We start from the raw sequence: 23,260 nt of genomic DNA on the forward strand, positions 1-23,260 counted from the left end.
TGTTCTGACTACTGCCTCTTGGTCCAAGTATAGGTTTCGTATTAGCACAATTAAATGTTCTGGGATTCCCATTCTTCTCAGAGTTAGCCATAGTTGTTGTGATTCACACAGTCAAACCCCTTTGCATAATCAGTGAAACACGGATAGACATTCCTCTGGTACTCCCTGCTTTCAGCCAAGATCCATCTAACATTAGCTACAATATTCCTAGTTCCACGATCACTTCTAAATCCAGCCTGCCCTTCTAGTAGTTCTCTGCTGATGTGCTGTTCAGTCCTTTTTGGATAATCTTCCGCAGAATCTTGCTTGCATGTGATATCAGTGATACTGTTCTATAGTTTCCACACTCTGTTGGGTCACCCTTCTTTGGAATGGGAACAAATATAGATCTCTTCCAGTCAGTTGGCCAGGTGGTTGTTCTCCAGATTTCTTGGCACAACTTGGTACGCACATCCAGGGCAGCATCTGCTACCTGAAATATGTAAATTGGTAAAACCATCAATTACTGGGGCCTTATTTTTTATTCAGTTCTTTCCAAGCAGTTTGAACTTCTTCCTTCATCACCACAGGCTCTTGCTCATATGTTGTTTCATGAAATTCTTCTGTTTCTGCCAATTCGTTTTGGTATCATGACTCTGTATACTCTTTCCATCTTCCTTTAATACTTCTAGGATCATTTACTATTATGCCTGAAGCATCCTTAAGTACTGCAACTTGAAGCTTGGATTTCTTCTTCAGTTCCTTAAACTTCAGAAATGATGAGGGGAGTTAAGCCCCTTTGATTTTCTTACTCCTGCTCTTTGCACATTATAATACAATGGAGTGCTTTAATTCTATTGATATGGAAAGGCTATTGATAACTAGATTAGATGATGAAAATCAATATGATATGTCTATTAGCCTTTGATGGAAAAGATTAATAAGCTTTTTCAGTGATTTAAAAGCTGCACTTGTAGCAACTGAAAGTGATTATTGCAAATAAAGGTTGGTTCAGTCATTTCAAATTCAGGGCAAATTTACCTAAGTTTAAAGGATAAGGCAAAGAAGAAAGTTCTGCTTATATGAGCGCTTTATAAGTGCTGTGATTCATTTACTTGTACCGTTGAAAACATTATTGATGAAGAACTTCACAAATGCTTTATCCGGTATGTCAGGACATCATTGTCTAAACTATCTTACAAACTATATATGTGTAATTAATCTTTATTTTTACTGTAGTGTTGTGTTCTATAATGTTTAAAGCTACTTAGAAATGCGTGTTTTATGTGCAGAGAAATGTAAGATATATGTGTACTGCAATCAGTTAACTCTTTGACTATTTGATGCTAAAGAAGAGCTGTATGTACCTGTTTTGATTCTTTAAATAAGTTCTTCCTGTTCAGTCATGATATACAAAATAGAATTGAAAAAGAACAGAATTTGTGAAATGTGTATGTCTTGGGACAGTAATGGATCAAGAAAAACGAAAAGTCAACACCCTCCTAAAAATTATTATCTTCCTAGAAAATAAGGGCAATCAATATGCATAGAGTAACCAGATCTCTTGAATGAATGGCAGAGTTAGAAATCACATTACCTTGCTCAAAAATGGTGGTGGTTGAATCAATTGGATTGTAGACATTTCCACTGTCTCTCTATCAAGTTGGAATTGATTCATAGCTGACCCTTCAGTGGCTTTTCAGAGGCTGTAAATTGCATAATTTTTTGCTGTTCTGGTTCATTGTCTGTCATTGTCGAACTGGTTCAAATTCCTGGCTCTAGCATAACTGAAATATAACTTGAAACATACGAGATTGGGCTTTATTTGTAACCTGTCCGCTCTGTCAACTGCATTAGTCCTTTGCCACTCAAAATACAATGACTTGGGTGTGAATTTTGGGGTTTTTTCCCTTTTGCTCTCAGGTTACTTCACGCTGTGAAGAGGAAAACTTTATAGCCCGATGTCAGTCCAGTGCTCAGAATAAGCAGATAGAAGAGAATTCTTTGAATTCAGCCAAAGAAGAACCTCCAGTTCTTGAGAGGGAGCCTCCATTTTTGGAAGGACCTTTGACTCAGTCAGATCTTGGAGGTGGACATGCTGAGTTGCCTCAGCTGACCTTGTCTGTACCTGTGGCTCCAGATGTCTCTCCACGGCTTGCTCTAGAGTCTGAGGAATTGCTAGTTAAACGTTCAGGTAATGTGGGAATTGCAGGTCTAGATGTATGTGGGTATACTGAGAGAAGACAGGAGATTTTTACTGTGTTTAATTGGAAAGCTAGTAATGTAATAGTATACCTTTATCTCTAACTATTCATACATACTTCTGGCTTATTTCAACTCACTTGTTAAATCCACCTTTTTTTTTATCATATACATCAATAGTAAAAAGCTGTTTTCTGATTATCATGCACATTAATAATAAAAATGTGGCAGTAATGAACACTGAAGTGCAAGACAAGAGTGCAAGACTCGTTGTGATGATTATATTAATTTTACTGGTCCCTTTGTCCTAGTGATTTGGTAGGTAGGTAATGTTATAGTCGCTCTCCAACCCCCAAACCAAGTAATACGTTGCTATCTGGAACCTTACTGCCTTGATAAATAAGGAATGTTGGGGAAGTACTGACAATTTGGATGTCATTACTAACACTGAATTATTGGCACACTCACAAGAAATACTATTTTACAATAAAAGATCGCTATCATTCTTCTGTCAATAATCTTTAAGATCATGAAGAGTAACCACTATAAACATTTCAGACATTAGGGTTTTGGGGAAAGGTACTTCACTGGACTGCTCTGAAAATTGGTGGTCTATGGCACCAATCTGTACATTATTTAGGGAAGGAATGTCACAATTTATTACCCTCATGTGTAAAGTAGATACCATAATGTAGTATAAAAAAGGTGTCATATAATTTACTTGGCACATGCAGTTAATTAGTGTTAATATTTCCTCATAATTAATTGCCAGTTGGTACCACGATCCTTGTGGTTAGGTGCCAAGTCTTCAGTTCTATTCATAGCAACCCCGCATGACAGCTAAGAACCATGGAGTTTTCTAGACTCTGAAGTTTTCTAGACTTTATTATGGGAACAGATAACTAGATATATGTTGTGCAGAGCCTCTCTGTATGTTTGAAACATCAACTTTTTAGTTAGTAGCTAAACAACCAATGTTCCTCTATCCTACAAAGTATGTAAGTGCCCTTTTTGGGGGGAAAGTGCGAAAATTTAAAGCTATCTGTTTGTGTTTAGAATTCAGGCATTATTTTATTTACCTTAATCTTTTTTATTTATTTTGCTGTTGTTGTACATTTTCTTCCTTCCCCTGTCACTTCCCCACAGCCCACCCAGCAATGCACCCTTTGTTCCAGATTGTTATACATATAACAATCATATATTCCTTTATTAATAGCAGTGTTAGATGGTATTTCTTGTCCTTTTGTGATTGAGATAATTCACTTAGCATAATATCCTCCAGGTTCCCCCCATGTTGTATAATGGTTTATGAGCTAATGGTTTTTCGAACTGCTGCATAATAATCCATTGTGTGAATGTACCGCAATTTTTCTATCCATTCATTTATTGTTTGAGCTTATGTTGCTTCCGTTTCTTTGTGAATAACAGCAATAAACATGGTGTGATTCATGGCTCTGATTTGCATTAACATTCCCTTCATATAATTGTCCTTAGAACAGATTAATTGCTATAATGCAGTTCTTTTAAAATTTTTTACACTGAAAATTGTATTTTTTTTATTACTTTAACTCTTTATTTTAGAGTTGATTTCCTCCATACTTTTTTGCTACGAAGGTGAGAAGAAAATGCTAGCAATGTTGTGTCTGTCTCATTTTGTGTGTAATACATAATAATGTTTAAATAAGCTTGTGCCAAGTTACGTAGTCAACTAATGAAAGACGTGTGTTTCAGGAAACTATGAAAGTAAGCGTCAGAGAAAACCAACTAAGAAACTTCTTGAATCCAATGATTTAGACCCTGGATTTATGCCCAAGAAGGGCGATCTGGGCCTTTCTAAAAAGGTATGTTTTAATCAGTTCCTAAAAGGGATTAAATAGTCATCTGGGAGATAAGCCATTTTTAAAAAAATAACTTTAGTTTTTAATACTATTGCACATGAACATAGAAGTATCAGAATGTCATTATGCCTGGGTTTGGAATTATGGCAGGCTTTTCCCCATAGGTCTCTTACAGTGTTCCATGCCACAGTAAATTGTAGCCCTGAACAATTGCCTCAGGGCTGCAAGCACTGAAACAGCTTGCACAGTGGAAAGGTGGGAAAAAAGAAAAAGGCAGAATGTCAATATGTATGATTTGCCTAAGGGATCTTTTATTAAGAAGACAATTTTATACCTGTATTGACATTTGTATGAATTTATTTTTGATACATTTCAAATGAAAAATGTTTCTAAGCTTATTTTCATTACTTTTCTGAATCCAAAAAACTGAATTTGGTATCTTCCAATCACTAGTATTATTATATTTGAGGAACGGCCTAGTTTAGCTATTATACAGGCAGAAATATGTGGAATTTCAGTTTGCAAACTTCCTTGTTAATAGCAAGGAAGTATTATTTGTGATTGTAAATATAATGGATGTCTAGATATTTATTCTATATCAAATCCTTTGCTTCCTTTATGTGTGTAAACCAACTTAGAAATTTAATTTTAGAATGCACACATTTTCTCTTTTAAAAAATTAATTAAAATACTCACCTGTGTTTGCATGAAATAATTTACATATGCTCTATACTTTAAATTTCCATTATGTCTCAATATAGTTTTTTTCTTTAGTAAAACTGTTGCTTATTTTTTTTAATTTATACTATATATCTGCAAAGTAACTTTTTTCTTAATTCATTTACTAATGCTCACTTTCCTCCCTCCCCCAATTCCCTATTACAGTAATGAGCTTGTACAGTTTTTGTCTTTTTGTTACTGTGATATTTCAGCGAAATTTCCTCTTTTTTTCAATGCTGCATAATATTCCCGTGTGTAAATGTACCATTGTTTCTTTATCAGTTCAGTTTTTGATAGGTACCTGGACTGTTTCCATCTCTTTCCTACTGTGAATAATGCAGCAGTAAACATGGATGGGCAGATATGTGTCCATGTGCCAAGTCTCATTTGTTTAGGGTATATTTCCAGTATTGGTATAATTGATTCAAATGGAGCTTATTTCCAGCTTTCTAAAGAAAAGCCAAGACTGCCCACCATAGTGCTTCTACCATTTTTACATTTTCATTAGAAGTGTATAAGAGTCTAATCTCTATGTGTCTTTGCCAGCATTTTTTTGCTGCCCTGTTAAACCTTTCTGGGAGGAGATCATATATCTCATTGTTTTGATTTACATCTCTCTGATAGCTAGTGTGGTTTTTTTTAGTATTAGTTCATTTACAGAGTTCTAATACATTGATTTCAAGAACACATTCTTCCAATTTTCCTCACCCTCCCATCCATCAAATTGTACAGCTCCACGATTAATCTATCTTCCCCCTGCACATCCTCATCCCCCTGCTTCTACCTCCCCACTCCCGTTGGGTTCTTACACTCATTTTACAATAATGGTTTTATATGCTAGCTAGTGATTTTAAACATTTTACATGTTTGCTGGCCAGTTCACTTTCTTCTTTGGTGAAGCTTCTGTTAATCTCTTCTGCCCATTTTGTGATTGTGTTATCTGTCTTGTCTTTTTCTTGTTAATATAATAGTCCTTGGTTTTAGCCCTAGGTCCTTGATCCACTTTGAGTTGTTTTTTTGTGTATGGAGTGAGATGTGGATCTTGCTTAAATTTTTTACAGATGGTTTTCCAATTGTGCCAACATAATTTTTTAAAAAGGCTGTCATTTCTCCACTTCACTGATCTCAGCATCCTGAAACACAACCAGGAGAGGATAAAATAGATGAATGGGACTTTGTAAGAATAAAATCCTTTTGCCCATCCAAAAACTTCTCCAACAGGGTAAAAAGGGAAGCCACAGACTGGGAAAAAATATTTGGCAATGACATGTTTCATAAGGAACTTACATCAACAAGATAAAGGGAAACAACCCAATTGAAAAATTAGCACAGGATATGAACAGACACTTCACCAAAGGAGACATTCAGATGGTGAACAAACACATGAAGTTCAAGTTCCCTTTTCATTCTTTTGGATAAATTTTTTGATGCACACAAGAATTTGATATTTAGAAGGTACCATTCATCTATACACCATTTCCATGTTCTGGGTTTTAAGTTATCACAAAACATGCTTATTATGTTGAGTTAATAATTTGTTGGCTTGGTTCCTTCACTCTTACCTCTTTTTTAATTTTTCGCTGTCTGCAGGGATAACCCAATCTAATTTTGCCATTCTTTTATTGTACTTTATATCCAGTAAAGCTGTGGTTATATTGCTGTGCAGCACCTTTCCTTCTTTCACATATTTGAAATCCTAACAGTTTTGTAAGGTGTTATAGACAGATAAGAAGGCCAGGGGAAGCAGGGGAATATTTTTGATCAGGAAAGTGATGTTTGTAGTTAACGGTCAATTTAGAAACACTTAATGGAGCATGTTGAAAAGTACTAGATGTAAGTCAAGTGATGAGTATCTTCAAAGAAAGTAGAGATTAAAGCCAGTTAACTGAATGGATAAAGACATTAGAGGAGTTCTCAGTAATTTTAAGATGCTGCTGGTTTGGTTGTTAAAATGTGACCTATTCCTAAAGTATATGTTGATTTCCCCCCACCCCCGAAAGTGTTAGTATTTGACAAATACAGAAGTACTTTGCATTACTATTTTAGTATATAAAGGGAAATGTACCACAGACTGCTTTCAAAGAATACTGAGTAGTTCCCAGCAATAAAATGCTCAGGTCTTGATTGTTCTCTAGAATAGCTTTGCTGTTGTTGTTGTTGTTATGTGCCATCGAGTCGCTTGAGACTCATAGCTCGCCTATGTACAACAGCCCTAAACCCTGCTCTATCCTGTGCCATTCGCACCACCTCTGACACACCCATCCTGATTACCCCAGTCACTGAATCAATCCACCTGATAGAGGGTCTTACCCTCTTGCACCGTACCTCCACCCTCCCAAGCATGATGTCCCTCTCCAAGGACCCGTCCCTCCTGGCAACATGTCCAAAGTATGTCAGACGAAGCCCCAGAATCCTTGCCTCCAAGGAGTAGCCTGCTTTAACCCTCTCAAGGATGAATCTGTTTGTTTTCTTGTCAGTCCATGGTACATTCAGTACTCTTCTCCAGCACCACAGCTCAAAGGCATCAATTCTTTTTCTATCCTCCTTGGTCATTGTCCAACTCTCTGATGCGTAACAAGTGATTGCAAAAACCATAGCCTGTATCAGACACACCTTAGTCTCCAGAGTGACACCATTGCTCTTCAGTACCCTGGAGAGGTCCCTAATAGCAGACTTTCCCATCATAATACGTTTTTTTATTTCCTGGCTACTGGTGCCAAGAGTGTTGACCATGGAGCCAAGCCGACTAAAGTTGTTAACAATCTCAGTCTCTTCATCAACCATCCTGATGCTGCCAGTTGGTCCAGGGGAGAGAATCTATGTCTTCTGGGCAGTGAGCCTCAATCCATACTGAAGGCTACAGTCCTTGACCCTCTCCAGCAAGCATTTCAGGTTCTCCTCAGTTTCAGCAAGCAGGGCTGTATCATCTGCATATCACAGATTATTGATCTTCCACTAATCCTGATGTCCCATTTCTCCTCATAGAGCCCAGCCTCTTGGATAATCTGTTTGCATACAGGTTGAAAAGGTATGGAGATAGGACACATCCCTGGTGTATACCTTTCCCAATTTTGAACCATGCCGTTTTTCCCTCCCTGGTCTGTTCTGACGACTGACTCCCTCTTGGTCCAAGTATAGATTTCTCATTAGAACGATCAAGTGTTCTGGGATTCCCATTCTTCTCAGAGTCAGCCACAGTTTGTTATAATCTTCACAGTCAAATGCTTTTACATAATCAATGAAACACAGATAGACATTCTTCTGGTATTCCCTGCTTTCAGCTAAGATCCATCTAGCATTAGCTACAATATCCCTAATACCATGACCCCTTCTAAACCCAGCTTGGACTTCTGGCAGTTCTCTGCTGATGTGCTGTTCCAGTCGTTTTTTGGATAATCTTTAGCTTTACACAGTTAAATACACCTTTGGTGCCTATGGATCCATTGTGAGGATTTTTGTTTTCTTGATCTTGAAATGTAATCTGTATTGAAGACTGTAGTCTTTGATCTTTTGCAGAAAGTATTTCAAGTCCTCTTCACTTTCAGCAAGAAAGATTTTGTCATCTACATAATGCAGGTTTTTGATGAGTCTACATCTAATCCTGATGTCGTATTCTTCATACAGTGCAGCTTTTAAAATTATTTGTTGATTTTACAGATTAAGTAAGAATGTAGAAATGAATGATGCACACCTTTATTGACTTTTAAATAATATGTTATTCCCTTGCTCTGTTTGGTGAATAAACTCTGGTTCTAGGGTTTGCTTGACCATGATTAAGTGTTCTGAGATTCCCATTCTTCTCAATGTTGCCTCTCTTTGTGTGCTTTTGCATGTTCAGGGCGTATCTGTTTGATGAAATATGTCAATCCATGCCCTCTCAGTTCCTAGGGGTCCTATTTTTATTGCCATTATGTTCAGTGAAACTTGAATGTCTTCCCTCATTTCCATTGGTTCTTGGTCATATGTTACTTTCTAAGATGGTTCCATATCAACCAAATCTTTCTGATCCATTGATTCTTTGTATTTCTTACATCTTCTTTTGATGCTTGCTGCATCATTGTGATGATTTGCCGGTAGCATCCTTCAGTATTGCAACTCAAAGCTTGAAGGTTTTTTTTTAGTTCTTTCAACTTAAGAAATGCCAAGTATGTTCTTTGAATTTTTTATTTCCTAACTTCAGGTCTTTGTAGTTTTCATTAAATACTTCACTACTTTTCATTATAATACTTCATTTTGTTCTTGTGCTGCCCTTTGAAAATACAAATTGTCATCACCAGACCAATAGGCAACATGGTGATAAATGAAAATAAGATTAAATTTGTTTCATATTATATGGATCCATTGACATATACCAGTTGCAGTCATGAAGAAGAGTACTGAATGTCCCATGGTCTGCCAAAAGAACAAATAAGTCTTGGAGAAAGTGCAGCCAGAGTGCTCCTTACAGTCAAGGATGTTGCAACTTGTGTCTCACATACTTTGGGCATATTGTCAAGAGGGGTGAGTGTTTGACAGTGGACATCATGCTGAGAAAGGTTGAGGATCAGTGAAAGAGTGGAAGGCCCCTGCAAGATGGAGTGACATAGTGGATTAGAGCATATATCAGAGATTGTGAGAGGGACACAGAATAAGGAAGGTTCAGATCCATTGTTCATAATGTCACTATGAGTTGTAGTTGACATGATGGCACCTAACAAGAACATATACCTGTGGAATTATCACCCAAAACAAAGTATTTTTCTATTAACATAGGAAATGTTCTTGTTCTTCTTTCCAGTCATTTCTCCATTATCCAGAGACAACATTTCTTTCCTGTAATATCCATATATTATTTCTTGGACATCATAAATACTTACTCAAATATACACATATAGTAAAATATCTAAGGGACCTCTCCAGCGTATTGAGAAGCTATGGCATCAGTTTAGAGACTAAGGTGTGCATAATCCAGGCCATGGTTTTCGCAGTTACTTGCTAGCATCAGAGAGATGGACAATAACTAAGGATGACAGAATAAGAATTCATGCCTTCAAATTGTAATGCTGAAGAAGGGACTTGAACATACCATGGGTCTGCCGAGACAAAAAGCAGGTTTGTGTTGGAGAGGGTGAAACCAAGTTTCTCCTTGGAGTCTAGGATGTTGAAGCTCTGTCTTACGTACTTTGTGCGTGTGGCCAGGAGGGACCAATTCTTGGAGAAGGACATCTTGCTCGGAAGGTTAGAAGGACAACGTAGGAGAGGAAGACCCCAGATGAGATAGATTGACATAGTAACTAGGGCAATGGGGGTAGGTGTTTTGGGTCAATGAGACTGGCTTCAGTGCTATTGTATATAGGGTCACTATGAGTCGCAGGTGACTTGACAGCACATAACAACAATAGATCCATCTAGCATTAGCTACAATGTCCCTAGTACCACGACCCCTTCTAAACCCAGCCTGGACTTCTGGCAGTTCTCTGCTGATGTGCTGTTCCAGTTGGTTTTGGATAATCTTCAGTAGAATCTTGCTTGCACGTGAAATTAATGATATTGTTCTATAGTTTCTACACTCTGTTGGGTCACCCTTGTTTGGGATGGGAACAAATACAGATCTCTTCCAGTCAAGTTGTCCAAGTGGTTGTTCTCCAGATTTCTTGGCACAACTTGGTTAGCATGTCCAGGGCATCATCTGTTAGCTGAAATATGTCAACTGGTATACCATCTATCCCTGGGACCTTATTTTTGCTATTTCCTTCAAAGCAGGTTGAAATTCTTCCTTCATCACCATAGGTTCTTGCTCATATGTTGTTTCATTAAATTCTTCTGTGTCTGCGAACTCTTTTCCATACAGTGACTCAGTATATTCCTTTCATCTTCTTTTAATACTTCGTGGATCATTTAATATTCTGCCTAAAGCATCCTTGATTATAGTAACTCGAGATTCTTCAGTTCCTTGAGCTTCAGAAATACTGAGTGAGTTTGGCCCTTTTGATTTTCTGACTCCAACTCCTTGCACATTTCATTGTAATATTTTACTTTGTCATCCCATGCTGCCTTTTGAAATCTTTTATTCAACTCTTTAGTATCTTGAATTCTTCCCTCTGCTTTGAGTTCTCTGCGCTCCAGTGCAATTTTCAGATTGGTCTTCTCATCCTCTTCTGTCTTTGCAATGACCGTTTGTACTCTTCCTGGATGATACCCTTGATATCCTCCCACAGCTCATCTGGTCTTTGATAATTAGTGTTCACGGCCTCAAACCTGTTCCTGAGCTGGTTCTGAAATTCAGGTGGGATAGGCTCAAAGTCATATTTTGGTTCCCCTGGACTTGTTTAATTTTCATCAGCTTCAGCTTGAATTTGCATATGAGTAGTTGGTGGTCTGTTCCACAATCAACGCCTAGCCTACTTTTCACAGCTGATATTGAACTTCTCCAGCGTTTCTTTCCGCAGATGTAATCAGTCTGATTCCTACGGAAACTATCAGGTGAAATCCATGTATATAACCTGCGTTTATATCTCTTAAAAAACGTATTTGCAATGAATAAGTTATTGATTATGCAAAATTACTAAAATATATTGATGCTACTTTTTTATAAAAATCCTGCAAATCTGTGTATGAGTTTGGCTAAGAGATTCCCCCGTGCCATATCACTGGATGCTATAATTTGCCTCATTATTATTTTGATTTGCATTGATTATGACACCAATAAAGATTTAGTTATTCTTATAGTTCATATATGTTGACTATTTAGAAATTCTCTGTATTTTTTAAAATTTTGTTCTCTCACTTTGGAAACTTGTAAGAACAACATTCTTTATATTGCTTTTTGTGCCAACAAAATTTTGTTTTCAGTGACTGTTTACAGTGGGTTCAGGCATAGCTGAGATTGTGACAATGGTACTGCATGGGGGAAGATTAAAGTCTCCTGTTCTTAGGGTTGCACGTAACAACAAATTTTGTTTTATAGTCATGGTAATGAATGTTAAAATTTCCCTAGAAGAAGATATTTTCTTGGCATAGAACAAATTCATATAGCCAATAATAGTGGGTAACTCAAAGATGTAGCTAATTTTTTTTTTTAAATAGAAATCCATCTTTAATGGTGGGGTTTTTTGTTTGTTTGTTTGTTTTTACTATTGTTTGTTTTACTATGTATTGTTTGTTTTACTATGTTGTTGTTGATGTTATGTGCCATCTAGTCGCTTGCGTGTACAACAGCCCTAAACTCTTCTCTGTCCTGTGCCAATCTCACTGTCTCCGATACACCCATCCTGATTACCCCAGTCACGGAATCAATCCACCTCATAGAGGGTCATCCCCTCTTGAGCTGTCCTGTCCCTCCACCGTCCCAAGCATGATGTCCCTCTCCAAGGATGGGTCCCTCCTTACAACATGTCCAAAGTATGTCAGTCGAAGCTTCAGAATCCTTGCCTCCAAGGAGCAGCCCCCTTTAACCTTTCAAGGATGAACCTGTTTTTTTTCTTTGCAGTCCATGGTACACATAATACTCTTCTCCAGCACAGAATCGAAAATTATATTTCCAGTTTTCCCAGAAATAAATACATATATAGAGAGAAACCTACTGCCATTGAGTTGGAACCAACTAATAGCTGACCCTCCATGAATTTCCAAGACTGGAGATCACTGATCTTTTTCCTTGAAGCTAGAAAATTAGAACTGCCCAAAAGGTTGGCCTTTGGATTCGCCTTTCAAATCCCTAAAGACCTGGCCACCAGATAGAGCTCTCTATGTATAGAAAAGGCCCTCAGAAATAACTATTCTTTCATTTAGGTATATTCAAAGATATTTTTAATTTTCTTTATTATGACATATTCGTAATTTTCTGTATTATTCTGTACATACTAGTCAAAGAAAAAGATTTTAAAGCCCCAAGGTCCACAACACTATTTTAAATACACACACACAATACACATTGTATATTACCGTCTGTTCACATCAAATTAGCAAAGTAGTCCCCATACTTGTTTTATGTTCCCTAAATGTGACCCCTGAGAACTCTGGCTTGAAATCTCCCTTTGTTTTTCCATAGATCACTTTAGAGCCATGAGTCTCAGTAGATGATTTAATCACTGGAATGGATAAAAGGTGATAGCATAGGTCTTTTGAATGGAAGAAAAGTGGAACCCAATATAAATACCTGGTTCTTTCAGAGCACATTTTGATTGAGTGTGCAATATATGGAAAAGCTATGAAAATTACTCTCCCTACATGATAAGGAGCTGATGTTCTTGTCTACAGAGTGTTAAGTTATTAACCAAAGGCTATGTGTCTCTAGCAAATGTGATTCACCAGCTGCTCTTTGGGTGAAAGATGGGTAGTTTCCTCCAATTAGATGTTTGAGCAATGTGAAAGAGTTTTGAGATGTTGCTTATTAAAGATGTACTCTCATAAATATCCTGACGTCAGAAGACAGCAAATAGTTGAGAGAGTTCAAAATATAAATCCTACATCAATATAAATCTGACATTTTATGATTTTCCTTAGATAAAGAAAAATTTCAAAGCACTAAAGCACTAGGAAAAGTGAACATGATGTCTCATTTTTTGTGTCTTTTATGTTGCAGTCTAGAAAATCTCTTAAATTGAGGCACTGGAAAAAGCTGAAGTATAAGTGTTCTTTATTAAATTTTAGTAGTTCCATTTAGGTAATTTGGTACATATGTTGGAAGGGCGTTACATGTTTAATATAACTTTATCAGTTGAATGAAGCTGAAAAATATAGTGATTTTAAACAATTTTAGGAAATGGAATTTAAAATACAGGACAGAACTGATTTGGTTTTGCTGAGTACATCCCCTTTGTCTTCCACTTAATTCGGAACAACATTTTGTCAGATCATTTATGTATTGAGAATCTGTCGGTAAACTTTTGTCACTCTGCCTTCACCTTTCTCCCCACCTTGCTCGTTTTCTTTTTCTCTCCTTTGCTTATTTGAGAGTTCACAAATCCTATGGAATTTTCATTCAGACATTTTAATTTTTTTAGTACTACTGTAATTTCAAATTAATTGAGTCATTCATTCACTTTTTTAAATAACCTTAGTTGTTCATAATGTCGCTATGAGTCATGCTCGACTCAACAGCGAACAGTTACCAGTGATTAATTGCAGCATGTAATCAACACTTTTGTATATCTTATCATTTCAAACACATTATTTCTTACCTTTTTACTTTTTATTTGCCTGAAGTTTTATAATTTATTGATTTTTTTAATAACCATTGATAGCTTCTTGTTTTGTAATACTACTTGTTGTTGATACTAATTACCATGATTAATATGGTTAATTTCATACACTATTCAATCAGCTTTTCACACACTTTTAATTGTCGTAAACCAGAGATTTCTTGAATATGACAACAGTTTAGGGTGTTTGGGACTACATAACATAAAATTTGGTTTTTATACTACTATTAAAGGTGTTCCATTTTATTTATAGTGTTATGAAACTGGTTACATGGAAAATGACATCACGGAATCATGTGCTTCAACTCACACTAAAGAGTTTGGTGAAGGTGAGTATTTTTGAGATTTAAAATGGCTTCAGGGACAGGGTCGCTATGAATTGCAAACACTTCAACAGCATTTCACCACCACCACTACAACATCAAAATATGTAATACAGAATAATGGTGAAAAATAGTCAAGCAACAGAAAAATTAGACCACTAAGGTTACCAATTCTTTGACAAACATAAATCCTTGGTGCAAAAATGTTTCTTGAAACTACATGTCAACTATAAATTCTTTGTAGATTTGTGACTGCTTAGGAAGTTGATGCTCCTAAACTCTCTGTTCATGGACTTAGGCTTGTATTAGGGTAATGAAATGTTTTCAGTTGTTTTTAAACAGTTGCTGATGTTGGTTTTGCCCATGGCAAGGATATTGTTGTTAGTACCATCTGGTCAGAACCAACCCATAGCTGACCCTCTCGTGGATTTTTAGACACATTTAATCATGGGAGGAAATTGTCATGTGGGAGCTGTTGGATTTGAGCAACTGAATTGCCAGTGTTAACTCCTTACAACTAATCCACTAAAGCTTTGTATGTTTGTTGTTGTTAAGTGCCGAGTCACAGGCTTTGTATAGGAAAGCTTATTGTTGGCGAGCTCTGGTGGCCTAGTGGCAAGAAGCTGCACTGCAATCTCAGAGGTACACGGTTCGAATCCACCAGATGCTCTGCTGGAGAAGGAAGAACAATCTCCTCCTGTATCAATCAGATCTGATTTGACGGTACACACACAAAAAATAATGAAATAAAAAAAAAATTAGGAAAGCTTATTGTCGTGTGCCGTCAACCTGGAGTTGACTCAGAGCTGACCGTCCTTTGGGTTTTCAGAGGGAGTAAATTGCACAGGAAGAGATGAGCCATCCTTCTCCCATGAAACAGCTGGATTTGAAGTGCTCGATTTGAAGTTTTTGGATTGCAGCACAGCCTCTTACCGCTAGGTCACCAGAGCTCCTTTATAGGAACGATAGAAAGGGTAAGCAGCCCTTAATTCAAGAACATATAATAAAAGAGAAGAGCATCTCTTCTCTACTAAGTTATTTCTTTATTTGTCATTATCTCTGTTCCTACTAAGAAATGACAAAGATAGGATAGCATGTCTTTTTAGTAGAAGAAACATAAAAAGCTAGTGACAGGTTTGGGGTCTGTGATCAAATTAATTTCTATAGTTTTGTTATCCACACCCTATTAATTCTTTGAACTTACTAGGGAGGAACGTCATGGGAAAATCACATTTCATGTAGTTTTAGATGGGATGCTGTGTGTATGGGTGGTTATATATGTGATTCAAATTTATGTAACAGATACTTGGAACCATTTTTTCTTTTAATTTTTATTTTACCTTGATTTGCTTACCAAGTTCGTATACATTGTTTTTCACACTATGCTTCGTTCACATTATGTTTCAGATAATCATTCCCATACATTGTGTTCTATAAAATGAATCATCCTTGACCTATACCCATCATTACCCTGTATTTTCAGGATTTAATTCCGTTAGATTAACTGTGCTTAGTGTGTTGGTATTGACAGTACTCTTATTGTAACCTATTAGGTTTTTTAGCATCTGGTAATAGGTTATTTTAATCTTATGAACAATTGTAATCTCATGTTTATTTGCTTGCGTATAACAACTCTTTTCAAATAACAGTCATACTTCTTTCTAATCTTATAAAACCTTCAGCCTAAACTTTATCCTTTGTCAATTTTGTCTACATATTTTACATTATGAGGAATTTTAGTGTTTACTCTGTAATCATGTAACTCTTTTATATCATGGCTTTCTATATGGGTCAGGCGGAACAAAAGCAGCTTTAAGGTTGTCTGATACCTAGGGTAAATATCTTAAAGCATTTTGTGAACTTTTTTTTTAAGTTCCTTTTGTTTCTGTAGCAAAAAGAATGGAAAAGTGAGTAACAGAATATAACAGAAAAACTGGAATTTTTCTAAATTTTGTTAGAAGAGCCCTGGCATTCATTTGATATTGCTGAAATGTTTAAGTTATTTAGTAAGATTGCATAAATATTTTTTAGACCACTCTCTATTGAGGAATGAACTTTCTCCTCTTCCTCATCTGGACAGATCTTCATAGTTTAATTCTTCATCTTAATTCTTAAGCCATATATTTGTATACTCTTAAATGGCAGTAATTATATCTTTTCCTTACTAGTGAGTTCAGTTCCAGTGTGTCTAGAGGTTATTAATGCCCTTTGAGGAATCAGGAGTCTATCATTTTTATCATATAAAATGAAATTAGTTAAGTAACTTTATTTTCAAAAATATTTATTGAAATTCCATTTATTGTATTATTTTTATTGAAAAAAACAAAACAAAACCTAAGTGATAACATGTAAAAATTTTAAGTCATAATGCCTTAAGGCTATCTTTGATCCTTAAGATTACTCTTTCCATTCCGTGAATATTCATGAAGTTATAGGCATGGTCACAAAACCTACCCTTCTCCAAATACAAATTCCTTATCCTGAAAGATAGTAGTAATGAGTAAGACATTAGTTTCAATCAAAATTCAATTAACTTTTTTCCTGAGAGGCTACATGTCCATTTCTGTATATAAATTGGGATTATTTTCAGTCATATACATTGTTGTTGTTGTTATGTGCCGTCGAGTCGCTTGTGACTCATAGCGACCCTATGTACAACAGCCATAAATTCTGCTCTGTCCTGTGCCAATTCCACTGTCTCTGACACTCCCATCCCAATTATCCCAGCCACTGAATCAGTCCACCTCATAGAGGGCCTTCGTCTCCTGCGCTGTCCCTTCACCCTCCCAAGCATGATGTCCTTCTCCAGGGACCTGTCTCTCCTCACAACATGTCCAGAGTATGTTAGATAGAGCCTCAGAATCCTTGCCTCCAAGGAGCAGCCCGGTTTGACCCTTTCCAGGATGAATCTGTTTGTTTTCCTAGCAGTCCAAGGTACCCTCAATACTCTTCTCCAGCACCAAAGCTCAAAGGCATCAGTTCTCCTTCTATCCTCCTTGGTCATTGTCCAACTCTCTGATGCATAACAGGTGATTGCGAAGACTATGGCCTGTATCAGACGCACCTTAGTCTGCAGAGAGACACCATTGCTCTTCAGTACTTTGGAGAGGTCCCTAACAGCTGACTTTCCCATGGCAATGCACCTTTTAATTTCCTGGTTGCTGGTGCCAAGACTGTTGACTGTGGAGCCAAGCAAACTAAAGCTGTGTACAATCTCAATCTCTTCACCATCCATCCTGATGCTGCCAATTGGTCCAGTGGTGAGAATCTTTGTCTTCTTGACATTGAGCCTCAATCCATATTGGAGGCTGCAGTCCTTGACACTCTGCAGCAGGTGCTTCAGGTCCTCTTCAGTTTCAGCAAGCAGGGTTGTGTCATCTGCATAACGCAAATTGTTGATAAATCGTCCACCAATCTTGACCCCACATTTCTCCTCATAGACCCCAGCCTCCCGGATAATCTGTTCTGCATATAGGTTGAAAAGGTATGGAGATAGGATGCATCCCTGGCGTACGCCCTTCCCAATTTTGAACCATGCAGTGTTCCCTTGCTCTGTTCTGACGACTGTCTCCTAGTCCAAGTATATGTTTCACATTAGAACGATCAAGTGTTCTGGGATTCCCATTCTTCTCAGAGTCAGCCATAGTTTGTTATGATCTACACAGTCAAATGCCTTTGCATAGTCAATGAAACACAGATAGACATTCCTCTGGTATTCCCTGCTTTCAGCCAAGATCCATCTAACATCAGCTACAATATCCCTAGTACCACGACCCCTTCTAAACCCAGCCTGGACTTCTGGTAGCTCTCTGTTGATGTGCTGTTCCAGTCGTTTTTGGATAATCTTCAGTAAAATCTTGCTTGCATGTGAAATCAGTGAGATTGTTCTGTAGTTTCCACATTCTGTTGGCTCACCTTTCTTTGGGATAGGAACAAAAATCGATCTCTTCCAGTCAGTTGGCCAAGTGGTTTTTCTCCAGATTTCTTGGCACAACTTGGTGAGCTCGTCCAGGGCAGCATCTGTTAACTGAAATATGTCAATTGGTATACCATCTATTCCTGGAGCCTTATTTTTTGCCATTTCCTTCAAAGCAGCCTGAAATTCTTCTTTCATCACCATAAGCTCTTGCTCATATGTTGTTTCATGAAATTCTTCTGTGTCTTCCAATTCCTTTCGATACAGTGACTCAGTATATTCCTTCCATCTTCTTTTAATTCCTCCTGGATCATTTAACATTCTGCCGAAAACATCCTTGATTATAGCAACTTGAGATTTGAATTTATTCTTCAGTTCCTTGAGCTTAAGATATGCTGAGCGAGTTCGGCCCTTTTGATTTTCTGACTCCAACTCCTTGGACATTTCATTGTAATATTTTGTTTTGTCATCCCGTGCTGCCTTTTGAAATCTTCTATTCAACTCTTTAGTATCTTGAATTCTTCCTTGTGCTTTGGCTTCTCTGCGCTCCGGTGCAATTTTCAGAGTATCTTCTGACATCCATTTTGGGCATACAAGGAAGTCCAGTGAATACCACTATCATTCAAATATATGCACCAACAACCAGAGCCAAGGAAGAGGAGATAGTAGATTTTTACCAACCTTTACAATCAGAGATTGATCGAACATGCAATCAAGATGCATTGATTGATAATAATGGGTGACTGGAATGTAAAAGTTGGGAACAGAGAAGAAGAATCAGTAGTCGGAAAACATGGACTCGATGACAGAAATGGAGCTGGAGAGAGAATGATCGAATTTTGCACAATCAATGACTTATTTATAGCAAATACATTTTTTAAGAGACATAAACGCAGGTTATATACCTGGATTTCACCTGATGGTATGCATAGGAATCAGATCGATTACATCTGTGGAAAGAACCGCTGGAGAAGCTCAATAATCAGCTGTGAAAACTAGGCCAGGATCTGATTGTGGAACAGACCACCAACTACTCATATAGCAAATTCAAGCTGAAGCTCAGGAAAATTAAACCAAATCCAAGGCAACCAAAATATGACTTTGAGTCTATCTCACCTGAATTTCAGAACCATCTCAGGAACAGGTTTGAGGCTTTGAACACTAATGAGCAAAGGCCAGATTAGTTGTAGGAGGATATCAAGGGTATCATCCAGGAAGAGTGCAAACGGTCATATACATTAAGTAAGCTTTTTATGTATTATCTGTGTAAGTCAGACTTTAACCCCAGCTAATTAGTCAGTGTTTTCCTCAGTGTGTGTGTTTTCTTTGTCTGCAAAGTGCATTGTTAATGTTGACTTTTACTCTTAACATTTCTTAATTCTATGATACCCCTTTATTTGAAAATGGTAGTAAGCAATTCCTGTTTTCCTGTCATAGGTACAACAAAGATATTTGATAAACCAAGAAAGAGAAGACGTCCGAGACTTATTACAGCGAAGATACAATGTAAAAAATTGAAAAATGACAACCTATCAAAGGAACCTATAAGCTCAGAGGTACTACTCAGTTCCTAATATTCTAATCTTAAAAAATAAAGCTACTTTTCACAGTAGATCCTATATCCCTCTTTCCCTTGAGTTTACTTAAGAGTAGTGTTCTTTTAGGTATTAAATAACTATAAGGAATTCTGGATAAAAGGAAATCCCTGAACTTAGTGAAAATAAAGCACACATGGCAAGTGTAGATAAGACCTTTTAAAAAGATCAGATCCATTTTCCAAGGTGTCATATTATAGATATAATTGTTGATCATTGAATAAACTTGTTCATCAAACCAGAACACCCGATTCTCAAGTAACTCTAAAATCTGTTTGAATAAACTGCCCTTCAAAACTAGAACTTATTGTGATTAGTAGAATAAATCATTTGCTTATTTCTTGAGATCATTAACTGCTTAATATTAGTGTAATATTTTATAACATTAACCTTCAAGAAATAGATAAACTTAAAACCATTTCCTTGCTGCAGTCATTGACACTATTTCCAAAATAGGGCTAATAAGAATTAGAACACATCAAGTCAGAATCACACATAATAGAATATTTCTTTCCAGGACAATTTGAATAGAAGTTCCAAGGGGGAGCATTATTTAGGAAACACTGATCTTGGAAGGGCAAATAAGTAATCAAATAAACTTAAGAATGTTTTCTCTCCCTTAGTGAAACCTTAAAATGGAACAGCTCAGAAAGTTCCAGTGGAACAGCCTCAGAGCAGTTAGTGGCAGGGCATGAGGCGCCCACTACCCGCCCAATCACAGCAGGGTTAGAACTAACATTGCATGCAGTCCGCCCACGTGATTGGCTGAACATCTGTAAGTGCTTAATGACTAGACAAATAGCAGCCCAGAGGGAGGGGGTTAAATGGAAGAAACACCAATAAATAATACAGATATGGGACATAATATTTTTTCCCCCTCTAAAAGGGAGAAATGATGTCACACAGGACCACAGCGAGCCCCAAGGAAGCTGTTGAAGAGGGCACGGAGCATGACCATGGGATGCCTGTGGCTAAAAGAATGCAGGGTGAACGAGGTGGAGGAGCTGCACTCAAGGAGAATGTTTGTCAGGTAGAGAATGCTTAAGTCACTTGGATTTTGGCTGAATGTTTGTTATCCTGCATATAATAGAGTCATATCTTTTAAGAGAAAGCAAGAGAACTCTTTTAATGTTGATCCCTGCTTTTGTAGCAAATGATTAAAGCAAGAATGAAGCAAGTCTCAGGAGGTAAGAACCTGTCACACAGTTTAGTTTTGGATTTTTAGGATTACTAAGGAAATGTAATGTTATGTTATCAAATCATCACCTTAAGCCTTCATAAGATAGAGTACTAATATCCCGTTTTTACATATACAGAAACTAAAGCATACAGAGTATAAATAACTTGTCTTGTGCTCCTAAAAAAAACCACAGAATTCATGCCCAAGCTCTTGGTAATTGAAGTATTAAGCATTATGTTTTAATGCTTTTGTGTGAGAAATGATTCTGTTTTATTGCTTAAGAAAAAAAATCCCCTTTTGTGATTTTAAAATCAATTAACACTTTAATATGTTGTCTTTTTAGGACTTTTACTTAAAACTTGACATAGTTGAAAATACTGGATTATTTTTTAATTGAAACGATATTTTATTAACACTAAATCTGGAATATATTATTGTGGTCAGGGCAGTTTCATCATTACATGAACAGGGCTGGTCATGTTCAGATCATTTCTCACACATGATCTGGACTTCAGAAACTGTTAGTCTATTAATGAAAATAATCAGGTTGTAAATATATTCTACAAAATTTATTGACATAACACACTTAAAGATTAGGTAAACCCATGCCCTTTGGCCTCATTAGGTCTCAGCTTATAGCTGTTTTGTCTGATGTAACTATCACTAAAACTGTCTTAAATCTCAAGTATCCCAAATTAAAAGATGAAATGAATAATTTAGTCCATATCATTTAAAGATGTGTACTGTTATCAAACTTTAGGTTGGCAATTCAAACCTATAGGCTCTCTGTGGGAGCATAAACGATTGGCAGTCTCCTCTTATAAAACTTTCTAGCCTCATGAACCTGGTTAAGATTGCTGTAAGTCAAATCAATTTCAGTTTCTGTATGTTTTACACAGAGATGGGGGTTATGTATTTAACTCTTAGCTGAAAGCTTGACTGCTCAAATCCACTAGCTGCTCCACTGGAGAAAGATGGAGCGTCTCCTATAAAAATTTCCAAGTCATTATCATTTTACAGCCTCTCAAACTTGAAGGATGATCACAATAAGTGCGAATCTACTTGACATCAGTGAATTGGAAGGGTTTTTTGGTCCATGTTGTTGTTGCTGTTTGATGCTGTCGAGTCGTAGACGACTCATAGCGACCCTATGAACGAACAGCCTGAGCAATGTTCGTACATAGAGTTTCCGGAGGCAAGCCATTTCGGAAGTGAATGCCGCTCCTGCTTCCAGGCTTGATTTAGTCGAGAATCTCCAGCCAACACTGTCCACCATGGGTGCCCATTACCACGATTGGCATATCACTGTCACAGTCTTCAGCATCACGTTTGATAATTTGAAAATTTTGTCATTGTGATTTTTCAGTTTAAATTATAAAATTGAATTTGTTTATTATAGGTGTAAACTTACAATAGTCTAAATTTACAAAGCAAACTATATAATATTTGTGACAAACAGCAGTTATAGGAGGCCAAAATTTATAAACTTGATCTCCAAGTTGTTATTGCAGTTATGTTCGTTTTATTTATTTATTTATTTTTATTATTAAATTTCATTAGTTTTAATGAACATTTACAGGGATTTTGGGTTTTCATTCCTTCATTGCTGCACCATTCTCTCTACCCTCCTCCCCAGTTTGTTCTTCTTCCCCGCCATCCGAATGTCTCTTTTAATTGTCCAATTGCCACAGTGCTTGTCAAAGTCAGTTCTGATTAATCTCCTTTGTCAGTGTGTCCTTTGCCATTCCCTATCACTCCTCCCTGAGAGAGACTTCACCCTGATTCATAAGGAAAAGGGGATGGCGTATTCTCTTAGCTACTTCCTGCTGAAAAGGGACGCTGTGGGTTTCAGGGTGAAGATCTTCTCTCACTACTCTAAAGGGCCCCTTTGGCAGTAGGAAACACATAGACTATTATGGAGATTGATTTTGGAATTTAGATGCACTCTTATTGATTGTGCTTGGCCGTACGTGTTCATATCCTTGAAGATGTATCATGGGGGTGTTGCAACCTAGAAGACACAAATTTGACTAACAAGTTATAAGTACATGAGTCAAAAATTATGGAAAAGTAAAAGAAAGGATTCTTTCATTGTTTTACAAACCCTCCCCCAGGTCCCCTCCACCATGTAGCCCTCGCTCTAGACTCCTGTGATGACAGAAATACCTAGTCATATATCTCTTTTAAACCGTTTTCTCCCTCCTTTGTTTCAATGCAGTATACATTATTGAACCCATCTTACTCAGTCTCTCCCCAACCCCAAGGACAGTCCCATTCTACAACAGTGGCATCATGTAATATTTGTCCTTTTGTGACTGGGATATT

The 23,260-nt window shown here is 37.1% G+C and overlaps 1 protein-coding gene across 2 annotated transcripts in view; it reads left to right on the plus strand.

The window, feature by feature from the left end:
• The window catches only part of NSD1 (nuclear receptor binding SET domain protein 1), a 197,182-nt gene that overhangs the window by 101,461 nt on the left and 72,461 nt on the right, over window positions 1–23,260 (plus strand). For both annotated transcript variants that reach the window (XM_006884391.1, XM_006884390.1), the window contains 5 exons: window positions 1,903–2,173; window positions 3,913–4,022; window positions 14,175–14,250; window positions 19,598–19,716; window positions 20,642–20,785. In XM_006884391.1, the coding sequence (XP_006884453.1) occupies window positions 1,903–2,173; window positions 3,913–4,022; window positions 14,175–14,250; window positions 19,598–19,716; window positions 20,642–20,785 (720 nt within the window). The remainder of the gene's footprint in view (window positions 1–1,902; window positions 2,174–3,912; window positions 4,023–14,174; window positions 14,251–19,597; window positions 19,717–20,641; window positions 20,786–23,260) is intronic.

This window comes from Elephantulus edwardii, unplaced genomic scaffold (genome assembly GCF_000299155.1).
Source record: "Elephantulus edwardii isolate Elephantulus edwardi_28Jun2011 unplaced genomic scaffold, EleEdw1.0 scaffold00033, whole genome shotgun sequence".
Taxonomy (NCBI): domain Eukaryota; kingdom Metazoa; phylum Chordata; class Mammalia; order Macroscelidea; family Macroscelididae; genus Elephantulus; species Elephantulus edwardii.